At 44.6% G+C, this 17,308-nt stretch overlaps 1 protein-coding gene across 1 annotated transcript; it reads right to left on the bottom strand.

Annotated features, from left to right (window-relative positions):
• Positions 1-3,616: 3,616 nt before the first annotated feature.
• On the bottom strand, positions 3,617-15,301 carry TMCC3 (transmembrane and coiled-coil domain family 3). Its single transcript, XM_011993156.1, has 3 exons — positions 14,389-15,301; positions 12,126-12,261; positions 3,617-5,475 (listed from the first exon to the last, which is right to left on the bottom strand). Exons 1-3 carry the CDS (start codon positions 15,288-15,290, stop codon positions 5,173-5,175), a joined length of 1,341 nt encoding a protein of 446 aa, XP_011848546.1. The 5' UTR covers positions 15,291-15,301; the 3' UTR covers positions 3,617-5,172.
• Between the last annotated feature and the right edge of the window lie 2,007 nt (positions 15,302-17,308).

Here is a 17,308-nt window from a genome sequence, read left to right as displayed (position 1 = left end):
TCTCTTACTGTGCCTCATTTATAAATTAAACTTTATCATAAGTATGTATGTATAAGAAAAATGGTATATACAGGGCTCAGTTCTATCTGAGGTTTCAGGCATCTCCTGAGGATAAACGGGGAATATTGTAGGAATAGCATTGGTATCGGTACCACTGGACTGGTTCGTATGAGTTCACACACAGTGAAATCAAGCGCATTGTAGACACCAAAGCCCCAGGCAAACTGGAGACAGCCCACTAAACCGACTGCTGGAGTCAGGCGTCTGCTCCCTCCTGTGCTCTGCCCTGTGCCCACCCGACTGGCATTGCTCTTGTCTCATTCCAGCTCATGAAGGCTCTGCTTTGTCCTCGCCATCACTTCCCCTTTTTCAACACAAGGCCATGTTTGCTAGTATCTTAGCATGACTGTGAATACACCACCCTTCCTTCTGCCAGGGCTCAAGCAACGGGCCACACATCGCCAACTTCCTACGATATCGAAGACTTGAGATTCATTTAAAAATTGACTACAGGGGGAGAGAGGGATGAATAGATGGAGCACAGAGGATTTTTAGGGAAACTATTCTGTGTGATACTGTAACGGGGGAAACACGTAGTCATACGTTTGTCCAAACCCACAGAATGACACCACCATGAACCCTAAACTATGAACTGTGGATAATGATGTGTGTCAATGCAGGTTTATTAAGTGTAACAAATGCACCACTCTGGTGGGAAATGTCGCTAATGTGGAGGGGAAGCTATGCCTGTCTGGGGTCAGGGTTCAGAAGAGAAATCTCTGTACCTTCTGCTCAATTTTGCCGTGAACCTGAAAGTGCTCTCAAACATAAAATCTACTAAAAAAAATTGGTAACACACACACATTTGCTACTAAGACGGGCTCCAACAAATGTGAAAATTTAAGAAATCTACCTCTTTATTTAACACCAAAGCTAACATCAAGTGTTTATTTAAAAAAATAATGGCACCTGCTTTGAATTCATTGATGACACCACAATGGGGCGAAAATCTACAGGGAATTCACAATTTTAGGCTGACGTGAAACTAAGCAGTAACTCACAAAATGGAAATTCTGCAACAAGCCTCACAATAAACATTTCCAGTTTCTACTTTCAGAGTTGCTAACCACTGCCTAAACGTATCTTAAACACAGAGCACGTTTTGTTGAAATATTTCTCTTAGGACAAACACAGTAGACATGCTTTAAATAAATTAAAATTGCAACACATAAATCATTCCTAAAACAATCAAGGTGCATTACTTTCCAGCTTCTTATAAATAGAATTGTACTGATTTCAGGAAACTATAGGTTCTGCTTCATATCTTGTTTTTAACATCTTATCTAGTTTTGATGTGAATAAGCCAATTTCATTCTTTGCAGTGATTTATCTTCTTAAACCAACTCGTTCCTTTGTGCATATGCTAACTTTAAAACACCTCTTCACATAAGCCCTGAATTTTAAGTGATGCCATTTCTTCCTACCCCCAGCCCACTCCTCAGAATTACAGAAACATGTAAAATAGGTTGTTTAATCACACATGTTCACATGAATAAATATATTTAAATGTTTTTCCAAACCAATACAACAATATCTGGATTCACTGCAAAAACGTTCCCATTCAATGCAAAATAATTTGGCACAATCCGACCAAAAAAGACAAAAGTAATTAGTTGCCTGAGAGAAGCTAGTTCCTCATTATTACTGAGCCCATAATTAAACCTGATATGCTAGAGAAATGGCAAGGCAATAAACACACAGAGTGGGGCAATATTTAAATGAAAACAAGAGTGACAGAGCTAGAAAGAGCGAAAACCACATGAATGCTAATTGACAGAGAAGGATAACAGCCTCCACGGCTGAAATGAAAGACGGAGTTTCAGATTTCCTTCTGTGAATAGCTGACAAGGATCACGCAGGCAAAGAGGCTACTGTTCCAAGCTAGAAACTTGGGACTAATCCCACATTCATTGTCCAAACCCAGCAACGAAGTGCTTTTTTGCTGTTTCACTATAGGTTTCCATTTTTGGTTTTTTTTTTTTTTGGCGGTAGGCGAGGGAGGGTGTTCCGGTTTAATCATATTCAAAGTTTGAACTTGAAATAACCAACTCAAGACCCACAGGACAGTATGTCACCAGATAAACGCAGTGCTAGAATCCAATGTCCAGCATCGACACTTAGGAATGTTTGCTGAGCCACCAGGCGGTGTTTACCCACCCAACGGGCACTTTCATCTTGGGCTTGGCCCAAGATGTTTACCATAAATGAAAGGTGTAGAGAAAGGATTATAGTTGACACAAACATAAATTAAATATCCAATTCCAGCATATGTTATAGCTACACATCACTATTTTTAATTGTAATATTTCTAAAATGTCATTTAATCTCCTTACGCATTAAAGAGAACAGTGGGGGTGTTTATTCCTTAAGAGAGAATAAACTGCAGAGATTAAGTTTCTTTCGAGTGTATCATCTTATTAAAAAGCACAAAGTTTCATGAACTTTCAACAAGACTGCGAAATAAATATGCCAGGTAGGTTGAGCCTATCGAAGTGAAAACAAGGTTATTTGACATTTAGTGAAAGTCAATGAAAATATGAACTCTTTAAAAGGAATTCATGATCCAGGTAGGAGGATTTAGACCCTACAGTATGTTAGAATAAAGCTAGTTTCTAGCAGGTTCTGTTAACAGCTCCAGACTAGAGGGGACAGACTGTGCTACTTTTCATTCTCTTCTCTACTTCTGTCACTGGGGAGAAGATACACGGATCACAGGTCTGAGAAGTGTGCATTAAAGCACATTTGCTAGGCTGAGCACTGGAATGGTGTGGGCTAGTGTGAGAATGAGGCCTACATCTTCTTGGACCATCCCAGAGCCCTTCACCTAAGGGTTAGAAATCTCTCATTCTCTAAACTAACAGCAGCACTCAATCCCTGGTCTGTCCAAAGTGGTGCTTGGAAAGATTCACAGATACCAAGAGGGACCCACCCAGGCCCCAGGTTGATTTAGGAGTGTAAGTTACACTCAGCTCTCAGCCCACGCTCAGTCTGATGCCCACAGGTAAAGGGTAATGCTGGCCATGGAAATACAAAAGCTGAAGGAAGCACAACATTCTCTCTGCCTCCCTGCCTTGCACCTGGCCTCCTTATCTGTCCCCTGGACTTGAACGATCAGTATATACACATCAACGTGGGAGACCAGGGGGAGTCTGACAATGAAAGGAGAGACAGTCATGAGATCGGAGTGGGACTGGTAATTCCCTCTTCTCTGAATCCAAAATACTTTATCACCAAAGATTTCATGAAATGACATTTATTGTTTAAAAAAGCATGAATCTGGAATTAGATAGTGGTGATGGTTGAACAAGTTTGTGAATTTACTGAAACCACTGAATTGCACACTTAAAAAAAAAAAGCAAGCTTGAGCTGCATAAGTCCAACTCATACACACTGGACTCTGTACTAAGTGCTCAACTATTCCATTCTCTCAGACTATGGCACATTCTGTCACATTTTTTTCCTTCAGGAGATTTCCCTAAGAAGAGCTGTTTGCAAAATATTGCACTTAATTTGAATCCAGGAGACCTGATATCTTCTGGAAGAAAATGTGCACTCAAGTGGTGGGACAAGGGGCTCAACAGCAGTTTCCATGAACATTGTTTACATCTTCCTCTTTGTGATATACACAGAGACACAGATTTAAAGGAAAGTATCATCTAGGCTGAAGGTGGTGAACGGTATCCCCCAAACAGGGATGTGAACTTTTGAATGCTTTCAGCGCAGAGGCAGTGTGGCCATCCTAGTACCTCAGGACTTACGTTCAGTGAGATGTTAAGAGACAGGGGTCAACCTTGGCTCAAACACTGGACTTATTTATTTTATTCTTGCTAGCCTTTCACATCTTGAAAAGGACACTCAATCTTCATCCAGGTAAATTGCCCCCACTAATCTAGCTGCCACTCAGTCACACCCCATGTCCTCGTTTCCTCATGCTTTCAGTGTTCTGACACCTCAGTCCACTTTAACTTTAGAGGCTATGATTCCGTCGTCCTTCAAGGAAAAAACTGCAACATGACCATCATTTGTTTTCATTTCCTGAGTAAGCTTTGCAGTCCCTCACAGACCTGTGAATAAAATGAATCACATAAAGTGAATCATATCCTCCAGGGGGGCTTATCACAATCAAGATTTGCCAAAAAACAGCCAGGCATGGTGGCTTGTGCCTGCAGTCCTGGCTGCTCAGGAGGTTGAGGTGGGAGGATCCCTTGAGGCAAGGAGTTTGCGACCAGCCTGGGCAATATTTAGCAGAACACTGTCTCAAAACAACAAAACAAAACAAAAAAAAGATTTGCCAAAACACAAACCTCCAGAGTAGTGCTCACGGGATTCCAAATTAATGTTAAAGTCACAGTCTGATGAGGGATCTGAAAACATTCCTGCACACTCTGAAGGCTGGCCATTTGCTAGCCAGTTCAGATAAAATCAGGTGTCTGTTTCCTGCGTATGAGAAAGGGAAAGCTCCATTCATAAATCCCTATGTCTTACCATTTAAAGTGTAACAAAACCCCTCAGGTAGACTTGTTGGATAACAGGTGTGTGATAAGATTTCCATCTTACAGGGTCACAAACGCCTGACCGCTGTGGACACTGAGTACATGACGGGACCTATGGTTGCCTGGAGACAAGCAGGGTGGATCACACGGGGACCAAAGGCCACAGTGTTTAACACTGCCCAAGCCTGTGGTTCTTCATTCCCTGAATCATGCATATCCTTGCTTTTTATAGGACTCACAGAAAACAACCATTAGCAATTGTGAAGCTCCATTCTGACAGAGACTTAGGAGACAGACCTTTCTTCTGGATCACCAATTACGCCAAGGTCTCGATATACAGAGGTTTACCACGCTGGGCTAGTCAGGTGGGCAGGAAATCGGTCTGATTAAGGCAGTGAGCAAGGTAGGAGAGCTCTGAAATAGATTCGTGTTAACAAAGTACAAGGACTGAGTTGGCAACTGCTACCGAGTTAAGAGAATTGTAGTTATTTACACCACACAGCCCTAGTTTTTCTTGCACACGAGTCCGCACAATCATTCATTGTAAAATTTGGTAGTATGCACAGAGTTTTCTTTAAAATAAAAACTTGAAAGAACATGAAGGCAGGAACCAGCGGCTTCATCTTGGTATTATTATCCTTTCTATGGCACACAGGATATGGTCCCAGTTTTTACAAAATATAGCAAGAAGAGTCACGGCAAAGAAGGTGCCAAGAATGTGGCAGCGGCTCTTCATCATGGGCGAGACGAACTTCGCGATGGTGGACACACACACTAAGATGACAGTCATGAAGGCCAGGATCACGTTGATGCACTTCCCCAGGAGAACTTTAGCATTCACGGTGTCTGTCTGCAGAGCTTGCTGCTCTTGCTGGTGGAGCTCCAGCTTAGAAATGCGAGTCTGGCAGGATTCCAAGGCTTCCTGTGGGCAAGAGGGACAGCAAGGGTCAAACGGTGTTGGGATCGTGAGCAACATGCGAGTGCTCGCTCAGCTGTACACAAAAGCCCCGGCTCCGAAAGCCCAATGCCCAGGCAGCTGCGAATCCCCAAACTGCTGATGAGGGTGACAGACAAAGATGTGGAACAAGAATGCCAGGCTCACTTTTTCCTCTTGCTCACGAGTAGAAGAGCATGTGGACACAACCACAAAATGCCACAAATGAGGAAGTATGGCTAAGTTTTTTGACTTTACTTTTTTTTTTTTTTTTGAGACGTAGTTACCTTGCTCTGTTGCCAGGCTGGAGTGCAGTGGCGCGATCTCAGCTCACTGCAACCTCCGTCTCCTGGGTTCAGGTGACTCTCCTGCCTCAGCCTCCTGAGTTGGGACTACAGGCACACACCGCCATGTCTGGCTAATTTTTCTATTTTTAGTAGAGACGGGGTTTCGCCATATTGGCAAGGATGGTCTTGATTTCCTGACCTTGTGATCTGCCCGCCTCGTCCTCCCAGAATGCTAGGATTATAGGTGTGAGCCACCATGCCCAGCCTACTTTATCTTTTTTTTTTTTTTGAGACAGAGTTTCACTCTGTTACCCAGGCTGGAGTGCAGTGGCGTGATCTCAGCTCACTGCAACCTCTGCCTTCTGGGTTTAAGCTATTCTCCTGCCTCAGCCTCCTGAGTAGCTGGGATTACAGGTGCACGTTCCCACACCTAATTTTTGTATTTTCAGTAGAGACAGTGTTTTACCATGTTGGCCAGGCTGGTCTCAAACTCCTGACCTCAAGTGATCTGCCTGCCATGGCCTCCCACAGTGCTGGAATTACAGGCGTGAGCCACCGTGCTCAGCCTGACTTTCCCTATTTTTGAAATAAAGTGATATAAAATATTGGTGCCTGTTGGTGCCATCAGGGACAAAGCAGAGAAGGAGGGAGGTTCCACTCTGTGACTACTCCACCTTCAGCCAAGGAGTGTGTGGGATCTCCAATGGCCAGTCCTTATTTCCACTGCTCAAAGATTTTGTCCATCGGTTAGAGATTGGCAGAGGAAGGCGAGAGAAGGGAGGGGCAGGGACTGGGGCTGACTGCGGGGCAACTGTGCTTTTGCCTGCTCTCTGAACAAGGTGTTACTTAGGACACCATCCGAGGCTATCTCCCTGGATCTCATCCATGCCAACTCTTCAATTACTAAGACACAAGATGACTACAACTGACCTAATCTCTAGGCCAGTTCTCTCTTCTGAGATTGACTCACAGATCTCCGTGCCTCTTTGACATCTCCATCAGAGCTTCTTGAAAGCACCTCAAATGCAACACATGCAAATGTGACTTCATGTATTGCAGCTACCCAACACCTGCAGTCAACCCTGTTCCCTTCCAGTGTCCTTCTCAGAGCAGAGCACCATGATCCATCCAGTTCCTCATACCAGAAGCCTAATGTGCATATCCTGACACCCTTCTCATCCAACCCGCCACCCAGCCACAGAGGCAACATCCAGTTTCTAGCTCAATTGGTCCGGTTCTCTCCACCTGGTCAGCACCCCAATCTAAGTCACTGGGATTTCTTGCCTGCAATAACCTTACACAAATTTCCCTAGATATCCTTTCATTCCCCACCCTCACGAATCCATTTTCCACAGAGCCGCCCAAGTGGTCTTTTAAGGATACATACTTGATCACTCCTTTTCATAAAACCTTTCCAATCTTTAATATGGCCTTCTGAGGCCTTCCAAGGCCCAGGTTTAGCTCCCTCTCCTCCCTCAATGACTTCATGCCAGCCCCTTGCCCTGTCATAGTGCTCTGGCCTTTTCCAAGTTCTTTTTTTCTTTGAAGAGACAGGGTCTCACTCTGTTGCCCAGGCTAGGGTGCAATGGCACAGTCAGAGCTCATTTCAACCTCACCCTCTGGTCTCCTGCCTCAGCCTCCTGAATGACTGGAATTACAAGTGCGAGCCACCATGCCCAGCTTTATTCTAAGTTCTGAAAAGGAGCATAGACTCACCTCAGGGCTTCTGTACATTCAGTACACTCTGCCTGAGATGTGTGCATCCCCCACTCCGTCCCTTCTTCACCCGTGGATCTCCCACTCATTTTTTAGGTCTTGCCTTGATTGCCACACCCTTGGGGAAGCCTTTCCTGATCCATGAGATGAGGTCAAGTCTCCCTTCAGCTCTCCTTCCCAACCATGAGACATATGCTGCCTGAGGACAGGAACTAGCGCATCTCGCATTTGCTGTCCTCTCCAGCACAGAGCCAGAGCCAGGCATGCAGCACGTGCCACACACTGGCTGAATATGAAAGAGACAGCTAGGTGCCAGTAAGAAAATGTGAGGCTTGACAGGTACAGTGGGGCATGCCTGTAATCCCAGCGCTTTGGGAGGCCGAGGTGGGTGGATCACTTGAGGTCAGGAGTTCAAGACCAGCCTGGCCAATATGGTGAAATCCCATCTTTACTAAGAAAATATAAAAATCAGCTGGGCATGGTGGCACGCACCTGTAATCCCAGCCACTCAGGAGGTTGAGGCAGGAGAATCGCTTCAACCTAGGAGGCAGATGTTGCAATGAGCCAAGATTGTGCCACTACACTCCAGCCTGGGCGACAGAGAGAGAAGGTTTAAAAAAAAAAAAAAAAAAAAAGAAAAGAAAAAAGTGAGGCTTGAGAGAGAAACCTCCAAGCCTGCTGGGTGAAAAGGATCTAACTAGAGGTAGTACAATATGCCCCTCTCTGTTCTAACTCATGTGCCAATCTGTGTTTGCTCAATTAAAATACAGTCATCTTTTCAGGTTTTAAACAAGCATAATGGCTCCAAGATTGATTTGCTTTTCTTCTGCTGAATAACTCTATGGGCCAAAGAACAGGTTCTCTGTTACTATAGTAACTTCTATTATACTAGGCTACCAACGAAAAGGATAAAACTTCTTCAGATCTTCACATTCTAGAAAGTGCTGGCTTTCAACAGTAACAGGCATGTACCAGAAATCACGCGTTCTTTTCAACCACTTGGGTCCAAGGTTTCCTCCATTTTAGGCGTAGCACAGAAAAGGGGATGGAACAAGACAAAGGACCAACCTTTTAGGAAAATCCATGAATCTTTGATTATAAGATGAATTACATGTACAAGTAGACCGATCTCAGGACTGTCTTACAACTGCTGTCAAATTTTTTTAACGAGAAGAAAAATCCAAGAAAATTAAGCAGTGAATTGCAAGGAATTTGAGTCACAGCAGCCCGAGTATTCAGCTCCACAATTTTTGGTACTTCCTTGGGTCCAGTCATTAACTTATTGGGGATGATGACCAGAAAAAGGGATTATCTTGAAACGTTTTTAATAGGGAATTCAGGGTTTAAAAAACCACTCAGTTGTTTAAAACGACAAAACCCTTGCATCCCTGCAGGCAACAGCCTCTCTGTCTCTGGTAGCCCATTCCCTTTGTGCAACCCTGTCTGTAAGAACAAAACAGATAAGAAATAAAGATGAAGTCAAAAGGCTCAACTGCTAGAAGCCCTGAGGAATGTGGCTACTCCCAGATGTAATAAAAGGAATGGCCAGTATTTATTTTTTGACTGTTTACTATGTGCCAGGCAAAGATTTCAAGACCTTACATGATTATCCCATTTAATCTTCTTGACAACCTTTTGAGGTAGAGCTCATTAATATTTCCATTTTATTGAGGAGGAAACTGAGGCACAGAGCACTAACTCATCCAGGGTCACACAGCATAGGTGAGGAGGGCTAGGATTCTAGCCATCATGACAGGGAAGACGCTCCAGTCATTCACACAGATGTCCTTTGTGCACTTTTGAGTGAGAGATAAAACCAGAAAATGTCAAAATGTACCTCTCTGGATTTTTAAGTTCCCTTTATGTGATCCCTCCCCACTTTATCTGTTGTCCTTCACCACTAAAATATGTTTGTTAAAACACAGAAGAACAATATTAACCCAAACTATCCCCTAAATAAGAAAACCATGCATTCATATACCACCCAGTGACACTCGAAACATGCTCTAAAATAGAACGACTTCGTGAAGCAATTGTACTGTTCACATGGCAACATTTTTGTTTGTTTTTTGGAGACAAGGCCTTGCTCTGTCGCCCAGACTGGAGAGCAGTGGTGCGATCATAGCTCACTGTAACCACAAACTCCTCCCTCCTCAGCCTCTCAAGTAGCTAAGGTTATAGGCACGCCACCCTGTCCAGCTATAATAATTAAAAAAATTTTTTTTTCTAATTATGTTGGCCAGGGTGGTCTCGAACTCCTGGCTTCAAATGATCCTTCTACCTCAGCCTCCCAAAGTGCTGCGATTACAGGCATGAGCCACTGCACCCCGCCCACTTGGCAACATTTAACATTTAAATGGTTCAAGTTTCTTGAATTAGCCAGTGGTGAAGCGAACTCGCCTAATCTAGAACAGGGCCAGAAACCTCCCAAGTGTGTCTTTTGAGATGTGGTCTCTGGGGGCAGAATTTCCCATCAGCTCCAATGTGTTGGTTCCCAGAATTGTCCAAGTAGGCATCTGGGATTAGCACAGGCTCAGCCCTCAGCAGAGTGGAATGAAATGTGGCCAGTTGAAACTCCAGCTCACACACTGCAGGAGAAAGTGCTATCTTTATGTTTAATTTTCTCCCTTGTAAAGTGGGGCTTGGACTCACAGCCTTCAGCCTTCCTAGAGCTGGAGAAAATGACTACTGTCCACAGAGAAAATCCATAAAAATGAAGCTGGGCGTTGCTTGAAGAGTACTTTTTTAAGAGACACAGGGCCTTACTCTGTCACCCCCCAGGCTGGAGTGCTTTGGCACAATCACTATAACCTTGAACTCCTGGACTCAAGCCATCCTCCCACCTTGGACTCCTGAGTAGCTGGGACTACAGGTACACACTGCCACACCCAGCTAATTTTAAAAAGTTGTTTTTAGAGATCGAGGGGGTCTCACTATGTTGCCCAGGCTGGTCTCGAACTCCTGGCCTCAAGTGATCCTCCTGCCTCAACCTACCAAAGTGCCAGGATTATAGGTGTGAGCCACCAGCCCTGGGCAATTTTTTTTTTAAGGCAATCAAGGAACTTGGGGTTGTTTCACTACGTGCTAGGATCACATTAGGAAATACTGGAGCACGACTTTGTTTATATTGATCCCATTATCCTTTCCTTCCATCCACCCAGATCCTACCCACTGCTTCCAGTCCCGCCTTCTCCAGGACATTCAATTACATTCCTTCCTTAAGGATGATTTGCAAGACCTTGTTTAAGCCCCTTAACCTTGCTGTGCCTCGGTCTCCATATCTGAGAAGTGGGGATAATAACAGAAACTACCTTAAAGGGTTGCTGAGAAGTAAATGGGAAAAACAGAAACCTTTGAAGTGCCTTGCTAGTATTGATCACACAGTATGCACTGAAGTGCTTTAATTTCTTACAAATACCAATGTTACTATTATTATTTTATTTATTTATTTTTTGAGACAGACTCTCGCTCTGTCGTCCAGGCTGGAGTGCTGTGGTGCAATCTCAGCTCATTGCAACCTCTGCCTCCTGGATTCAAGCGATTCTCCTGCCTTAGCCTCCCGAGTAGCTGGGACTACAGGCGCGTGCCACCACGCCCGGCTAAATTTTTGTATTTTTAGTAGAGATGGGGTTTCACCGTGTTAGCCAGGATGGTCTCGATCTCCTGACCTCGTGACCCACCCGCCTTGGCTTCCCAAAGTGCTGTGATTACAGGTGTGAGCCACCGCGCCCGGCCATGTGAATGCTATTATTTTACAGATGACTGAATAGGCTCAAGTCTTACTCAGGGCCACAAAACTGATACGGTAGACGTCGGACTGAACGTGGAAATGTTTTGCCACTAAATGACTGATTGCTCCCACAGTCCACAGCTTGCTGGGCACCATATGGCTAAATGTCTGTGGCTCACAGAGTCCGTGTCATGGAACTTGGACCATGTGTGTGCTGTCTTGAGTTCTTTGGCAGCTGCGCTATCCCACACTCTCCACCTAGGCAGTGAGCTTCTTGAAGCCAGACTTTGTCTCCTACTTTTACATTTTACAGTTTTGGTGGTGATGGGCTTGGGGTGGATAATAAATACTTGTTAATTGATTTAGACAGAAAGTGTAAAGAATATGGTCTCTTAGCCAGGCTCAGTGGCTCACACCTGTAATCCCAGCACTTTGGGAGGCTGAGGTGGGTGGATCACTTGCAGTCAGGAGTTTGAGACCAGCCTGGTCAACATGGTGAAACCTCATCTCTACTAAAAATACAAAAAAATTAGCCGGGTGTGGTAGCGTGTGCCTCTAGTCCCAGCTACTCAGGAGGCTGAGGCAGGAGAATCGCTTGAACCCAGGAGGCAGAGGTTGCAATGAGCCGAGATCACCCACTGCACTCCAGCCTGGGCAACAGAGCGAGACTCACCTCAAAAAAGAAAAAGAAAAAGAAAAAAAAGAATATTGTGTTTTTACTTACTAATGTCTACAACATGAACTAGTGGGGTTAACGTGGCGCAGACAAAATGTTTGTGCAGAGAAAACATTTTGTCCCAGGTGCCAGAAACCCTCTAGGACTTTGGCATAAACATTTAGATTGGTAAATGAATTAAGGCCAGGGAAGAGCCCAGGCCTGTGTCTAATCACAAAGAGAAGGGTACCTGGATGTCCCGTGAGCGCTCGTAGGCCTGGTAGGCCACCTTCTCCTCAATGCTGGCCAGCTCCTGCTTCAGGTTGGCCGTCTCATGCTGATGCAGGTCCGTCAGGTCATGCAGCTGGTCCTCCAGTCGCTCATACCTTTAAAAGAGAGGAGCCGATTCCGAGTGTGACATTTCACAGCACACTGCAAGACGATGTCCTTTCCATTTTCCTGGGCCACTACCTTTTGGCTTGCTCTCATCCCCTGATGGGCTGTTTTTCTAAAAGAGTAAGGCTAAGCTGTGGGAAATGAGCTTTTGCATAACACTGAGTCCCAGCTCTGGAAAGATCCAGTCTCTGGGGTCTTGACTCTCCGTCCTTGCCACTGACGGTGCACAAGGGTCAGACTAGCACCTTAGCTAGCTGCAGTGACCTCAAGATAGAGCTCATCAGCTGATGCATTTGCCAGGGTCAGGCAGGAGATAGGGCTCTGTGGGATCCTGCTAATGGAGGGCCAGGACCTCTGGTGTCTGTGGTGCCTTCTCCCTCTTCTGCTCTGACACTGTTGCTGTGGTTCATGGCCAGAGAATCCACAGGGAAAGCACCATGCTTTTAGTATCACCTTCTACTCTGGAGTCAACTCTATTATTTCCCAGCACGCAAACACACACTGATTATGGATTTCAGCTCTTGGAACCTAAGTGACAATACAAAATTAAGCTTATTACGAATTATAGATGGCTTACCACACGGTGTTTCAAAATGTCCAAATCTAGGCCGGGTGCGGTGGCTCAAGCCTCTAATCCCAGCACTTTGGGAGGCTGAGGCGAGCAGATCACGAGGTCAGGAGATCAAGGCCATCCTGGCTAACATGGTGAAACCCCACCTCTACTAAAAACACAAAAAACTTAGCCGGGCGTGGTGGTGGGCACCTGTAGTCCCAGCTACTCAGGAGGCTGAGGCAGGAGAATGGCATAAACCCGGGAGACGGAGCAGTGAGCCGAGATCGCGCCACTGCACTCCAGCCTGGGCGACAGAGCAAGACTCCGTCTCAAACAAACAAACAAACAAACAAACAAAAAGTACAAATCTAAAGGAACAGAAGTACAAAGATTCTCATTCCTGTGCCCTGCCCCTTTCACTGAAGATGATTTTTCTCATATTTGAAACCTCAGCCGGGTGCAGTGACTCATGCCTGTAATCCTAACACTTTGTGAGGCCAAGGCAAGTGGATCACCTGAGGTCAGGAGTTGGAGATCAGTCTGGCCAACATGGTGAAACCTCATCTCTACTAAAAATATACAAATTAGCTGGGTATGGTGGCGGGCGCCTGTAATCCCAGCCACTTGGGAGACTGAGGCAGGAGAATTGCTTGAAACCGGAAAGCAGAGGTTGCAGTGAACCAAGACTGCACCACTGCACTCCAGCCTGGGAAAATGAGTGAAAACTCCATCTCAAACCCCTCTGCCCCTCAACAACAACAACAAAACATTACATAAGGACTTCAAGATTGATGTACTAAATAAAATTAACTTTGTTGGGTAATGCATAAGTGTTTTTTACTTGATAGTTGTTATAGAGGGAAATCAAATACAGAACTCTGAATTAGTGTAATGACACTATAACGGAAGTCTACTGAATCAGAATCTTAAGATGCATGTGAGTCATTGCCTGTATCTGATAATTTAAGGGACCCACACATAAATCCTTCTCTAAATTGTCAGCTAAAGGCCACAAATTATAAAACTTAGAATCATGAAAGATGGAATTGTTGGGTATCCCTTATCTGAAATGCTTGGGACCAGAAGTGTTTCAGATTTTGATTTTTATCAGATTTTGGAATATTTGCATATACATAAGCAGATACCTCAAAAATGGGACCCAAGTCTAAAGACGCTATTCATTTGTTTCCTATGCACCATGAACACACAGCCTGAAGGTAAAATGTACTGTATTTTAAATAATTTTGTGCCTCAAGTTTGTGTTTTTATTTGTGGAATTTTCTAGTTGTGGCACTGTATTGACACTCCAAAAGTTTCAGATTTTGGAACATTCTGGATTTCAGATTTTCGGAAGAGGGATGTATCAATACATTAGGGATGTACTGATTGCTAAATGCCTTTTAATCCATATCCATATTTGTTGAAAATACAACCATAAGGCATTCTCATTTCAAGCAGATAATCTCTCTGTAGTAACTCATCCTTCTAAAAAGAATGCTACACCTATCACGTACCCACTAAAATTAAAAGTTAAAAAACATGCCAGTGGAATACTTTGAAATACCTGTATCTTTCCTCTTGCAGGGTCTGGGAAATAAAACCATATTCTCTCTTAAACTGCACCTTCAGCGCCTCGATGTCCTCAGCCAGTTGAGCTTGGGTATCCTTGATCTCCCTCAGTTCCTCCAGGATCACGGCGAGCTTCCCCTGGCTGTCCAGCGTGCTGGCTCCACCAGCCCCGAACGACTGGTTTCCGTTACTGTCGGCCGAGCCTGACGTGCCACTCGAACATTCATCATCACTGCCATACTTGGGTTTGTTCACGATGGTAGCGCTGCCGCCGTAGGCCCTGGCACTCGCCTCTGGCCTAAACTCCTCTAAGGAATTTTTCAAGTGAGCAATGTTGTCGGCGCTGCCAAACTTATTCCGGATCAGGTTGGCAAACTCTCTGGATTTATTGAAAACAAACACAGGTGGAGTAAGCGAGACCCCTGGCATGCCCGATTTGCTGCTCTCCATGCAATGGGGAGCAGTTCGAGATTTCACGTGGGCATCTTTCAAAGAGCGATGTATATCCTTCAGGTGGTCTTTGGAAATGTCCTTGGAGCTCCTGGAGGCTCCATTCTGCTCGATCTCTCTGAGCTTTCGATGATACTGCTCTAACTTCTTCTGCAGCTGGGCGATGGAGTGAGCTGATTTCTGATTCTTCTTCTCAAAGACTTGCTTGATACGTCCCGCCTGCTGCTTGTCCGCGCTGTTCACTAGTTTCAGATACTCCGCAACGTTCCCATCGCGCGATGTTTGCTCAATTTTTATCTGCTCTGTTACCTTTAGAATTTTTTGCTTCAGGCTGTCTGCAGTGAGTTTGACCTTGTGGAAGTCCAGGACGCCATCTGGTACATCAAAGTTGAGGTTGGTGTCTGACCCCCCTCGGCGTATGTTCAGGGGCAGGCTTAAGGTATTCATGTCATGACGTTCTACCTGAAAGAGACAGGAAAGAAGCACATGAAAATTTGAAGTCAAAGAGATAATTACTGTGATAGAATCTGTGCACATACAAGATACATATATTAAGTCCCAGATTTTCGAACTACAAGTGTCACAGGATAAAGCAACCGTGCTGTTCCCTCCAGTTGAACATAGGGGCGGCCTGGCTCCTTCCTGCATCCATCTACACTAAGTAGCTGTGAGATTTGGATCTTCCAGGGTATCCACTTTTTTGTGTGATGAGACAGTAACCTGGCTCCCAGGGTAGAAAATGCAAAATAGAATGAGGTCACCAGTCAGTCCTGGTTTCCCAAAGTGCCCAGGTAACTGGGATGCCTGCCACGCCCCATTCACTGGGAACTTCACCACTATGGGGAACACATCTAACTCAGAACTCACTCACTTAATAGAAGCAGAATCTTTAAAAAAAAAAAAAAAAAGATGGGGAAAAATAGGAAAAAATATACGAGCAGGTACATCCATCAAACAAGAATATTATTTTCTTAACGGAATCATTAAATAGATATGATAGAATAATAGGGTATAAGATTAACTTTAATAACTGGGTAATACAACAGTATTTATATATGGAAACAACCCCAAACCACACCACAGTGATATTAAAAAGAAAAAAAAAAGGGGGCGGGGTGCTGGCTAAAGTGGCTCACACTTGTAATCCCAGCACTTTGGGAGGCCCAGACAGGTGGATCACCTGAGGTCAGGAGTTTGAGACCAGCCTGGCTCACACAGTGAAACTCCATCTCTACTAAAAATACAAAATTAGTCGGGCGTGGTAGCAGGCACCTGTGAGCCTAGCTACTCGGGAGGCTGAGGCAGGAAAATCACTTGAACCTGGAAGGTGGAGGTTGCAGTGAGCCGATATCACACCAGTGTACTCTATCTAGACTGGGCAAGAGAGTGAGACTCTGTCTCAAAAAAATAATAATAAAATAATGATAAAACTCAGACCACATAAAACAGCTTTCTCATTCAAGGGCCATTTAGGGAAAAGAACTGCAAGGCAGTGTTGAGTTTCCCAGTGAAGCGGGTGGCAAGTTTGTGCTCTAAAAGGAAAAGGCAGAAGCAGATCATATGCCAGGGTCCATGGATGTCTCTCATGGCTTGTCTCGCTTCATTACCATGCCAGACAAAGAACATGCTAGATTCATAAACATGTAGAAACCGAGGGGTAAGGCCAGGATTTGAATCCAAGTCATCCTAACTGTAATCCTCTTTCCATGTCAGGTCACTCCATTGTTGATATCCCCAGAGGATGAAAAACAGCTCTTTGTAGAGTTCAAACACAACCTACAAGCAATTCTTAAGATCCAAACTGAAGCATCTCATTTGTCAATATCCCTTTGATTAGAATAATGACTTGATATACAGTCTTAATAGAAATCAAATGAGAAGCAAGACAATATTCAGTATGTTACCTTATTTTAAGGAATTAGTGGGCTGATAGCAAAAAAATTAGTAAAAAATTAATGAATTTCACACTCAGTGATACGATTTGGATCTGTGTCCCTATCCAAATCTCATGTTCAACTGTTCCAATCCCCAGTGTTGGAGGTGGGGCCTGGTGGGAGGTGATTGAATCATGGGGACGGATTTCTTATGAATGGTTTAGCATCATCCCTCTGCTGCTGTTCTCATGGTAGTCAATCCTCGTGAGATCTGGTTGTTTAAAAGTGTGTAGCACCTCCCCTCTCTTGCCCGCATCCTCCTGCTTTCGCCATGGGAAGTGCCTGCTCCTGCTCTGCCTTCCACCATGAGTAAAAGCTCCCTGCAGCGTCCCCAGGACCAGATGAAGCCATGCTTCCTGTACAGCCTGCAGAACCGTGAGCCAATTAAACCTCTTTTCTTATAAAGTATCAGGACTCGGGTATTTCTTTATAGCAATGTGAGAACAGACTCGAATATGGACCATATCCAGCAACGGGTATTAACACTTCACCACATAATAAATCCTGCCCAGTGCTTTTTTCCAGAGGAGG

The sequence above is a fragment of the Mandrillus leucophaeus genome, unplaced genomic scaffold (assembly GCF_000951045.1).
Source record: "Mandrillus leucophaeus isolate KB7577 unplaced genomic scaffold, Mleu.le_1.0 Scaffold427, whole genome shotgun sequence".
Lineage (NCBI taxonomy): Eukaryota > Metazoa > Chordata > Mammalia > Primates > Cercopithecidae > Mandrillus > Mandrillus leucophaeus.
Note: the sequence above shows the minus strand (reverse complement) of the source record. Positions and strands in the feature narration are given on the sequence as shown.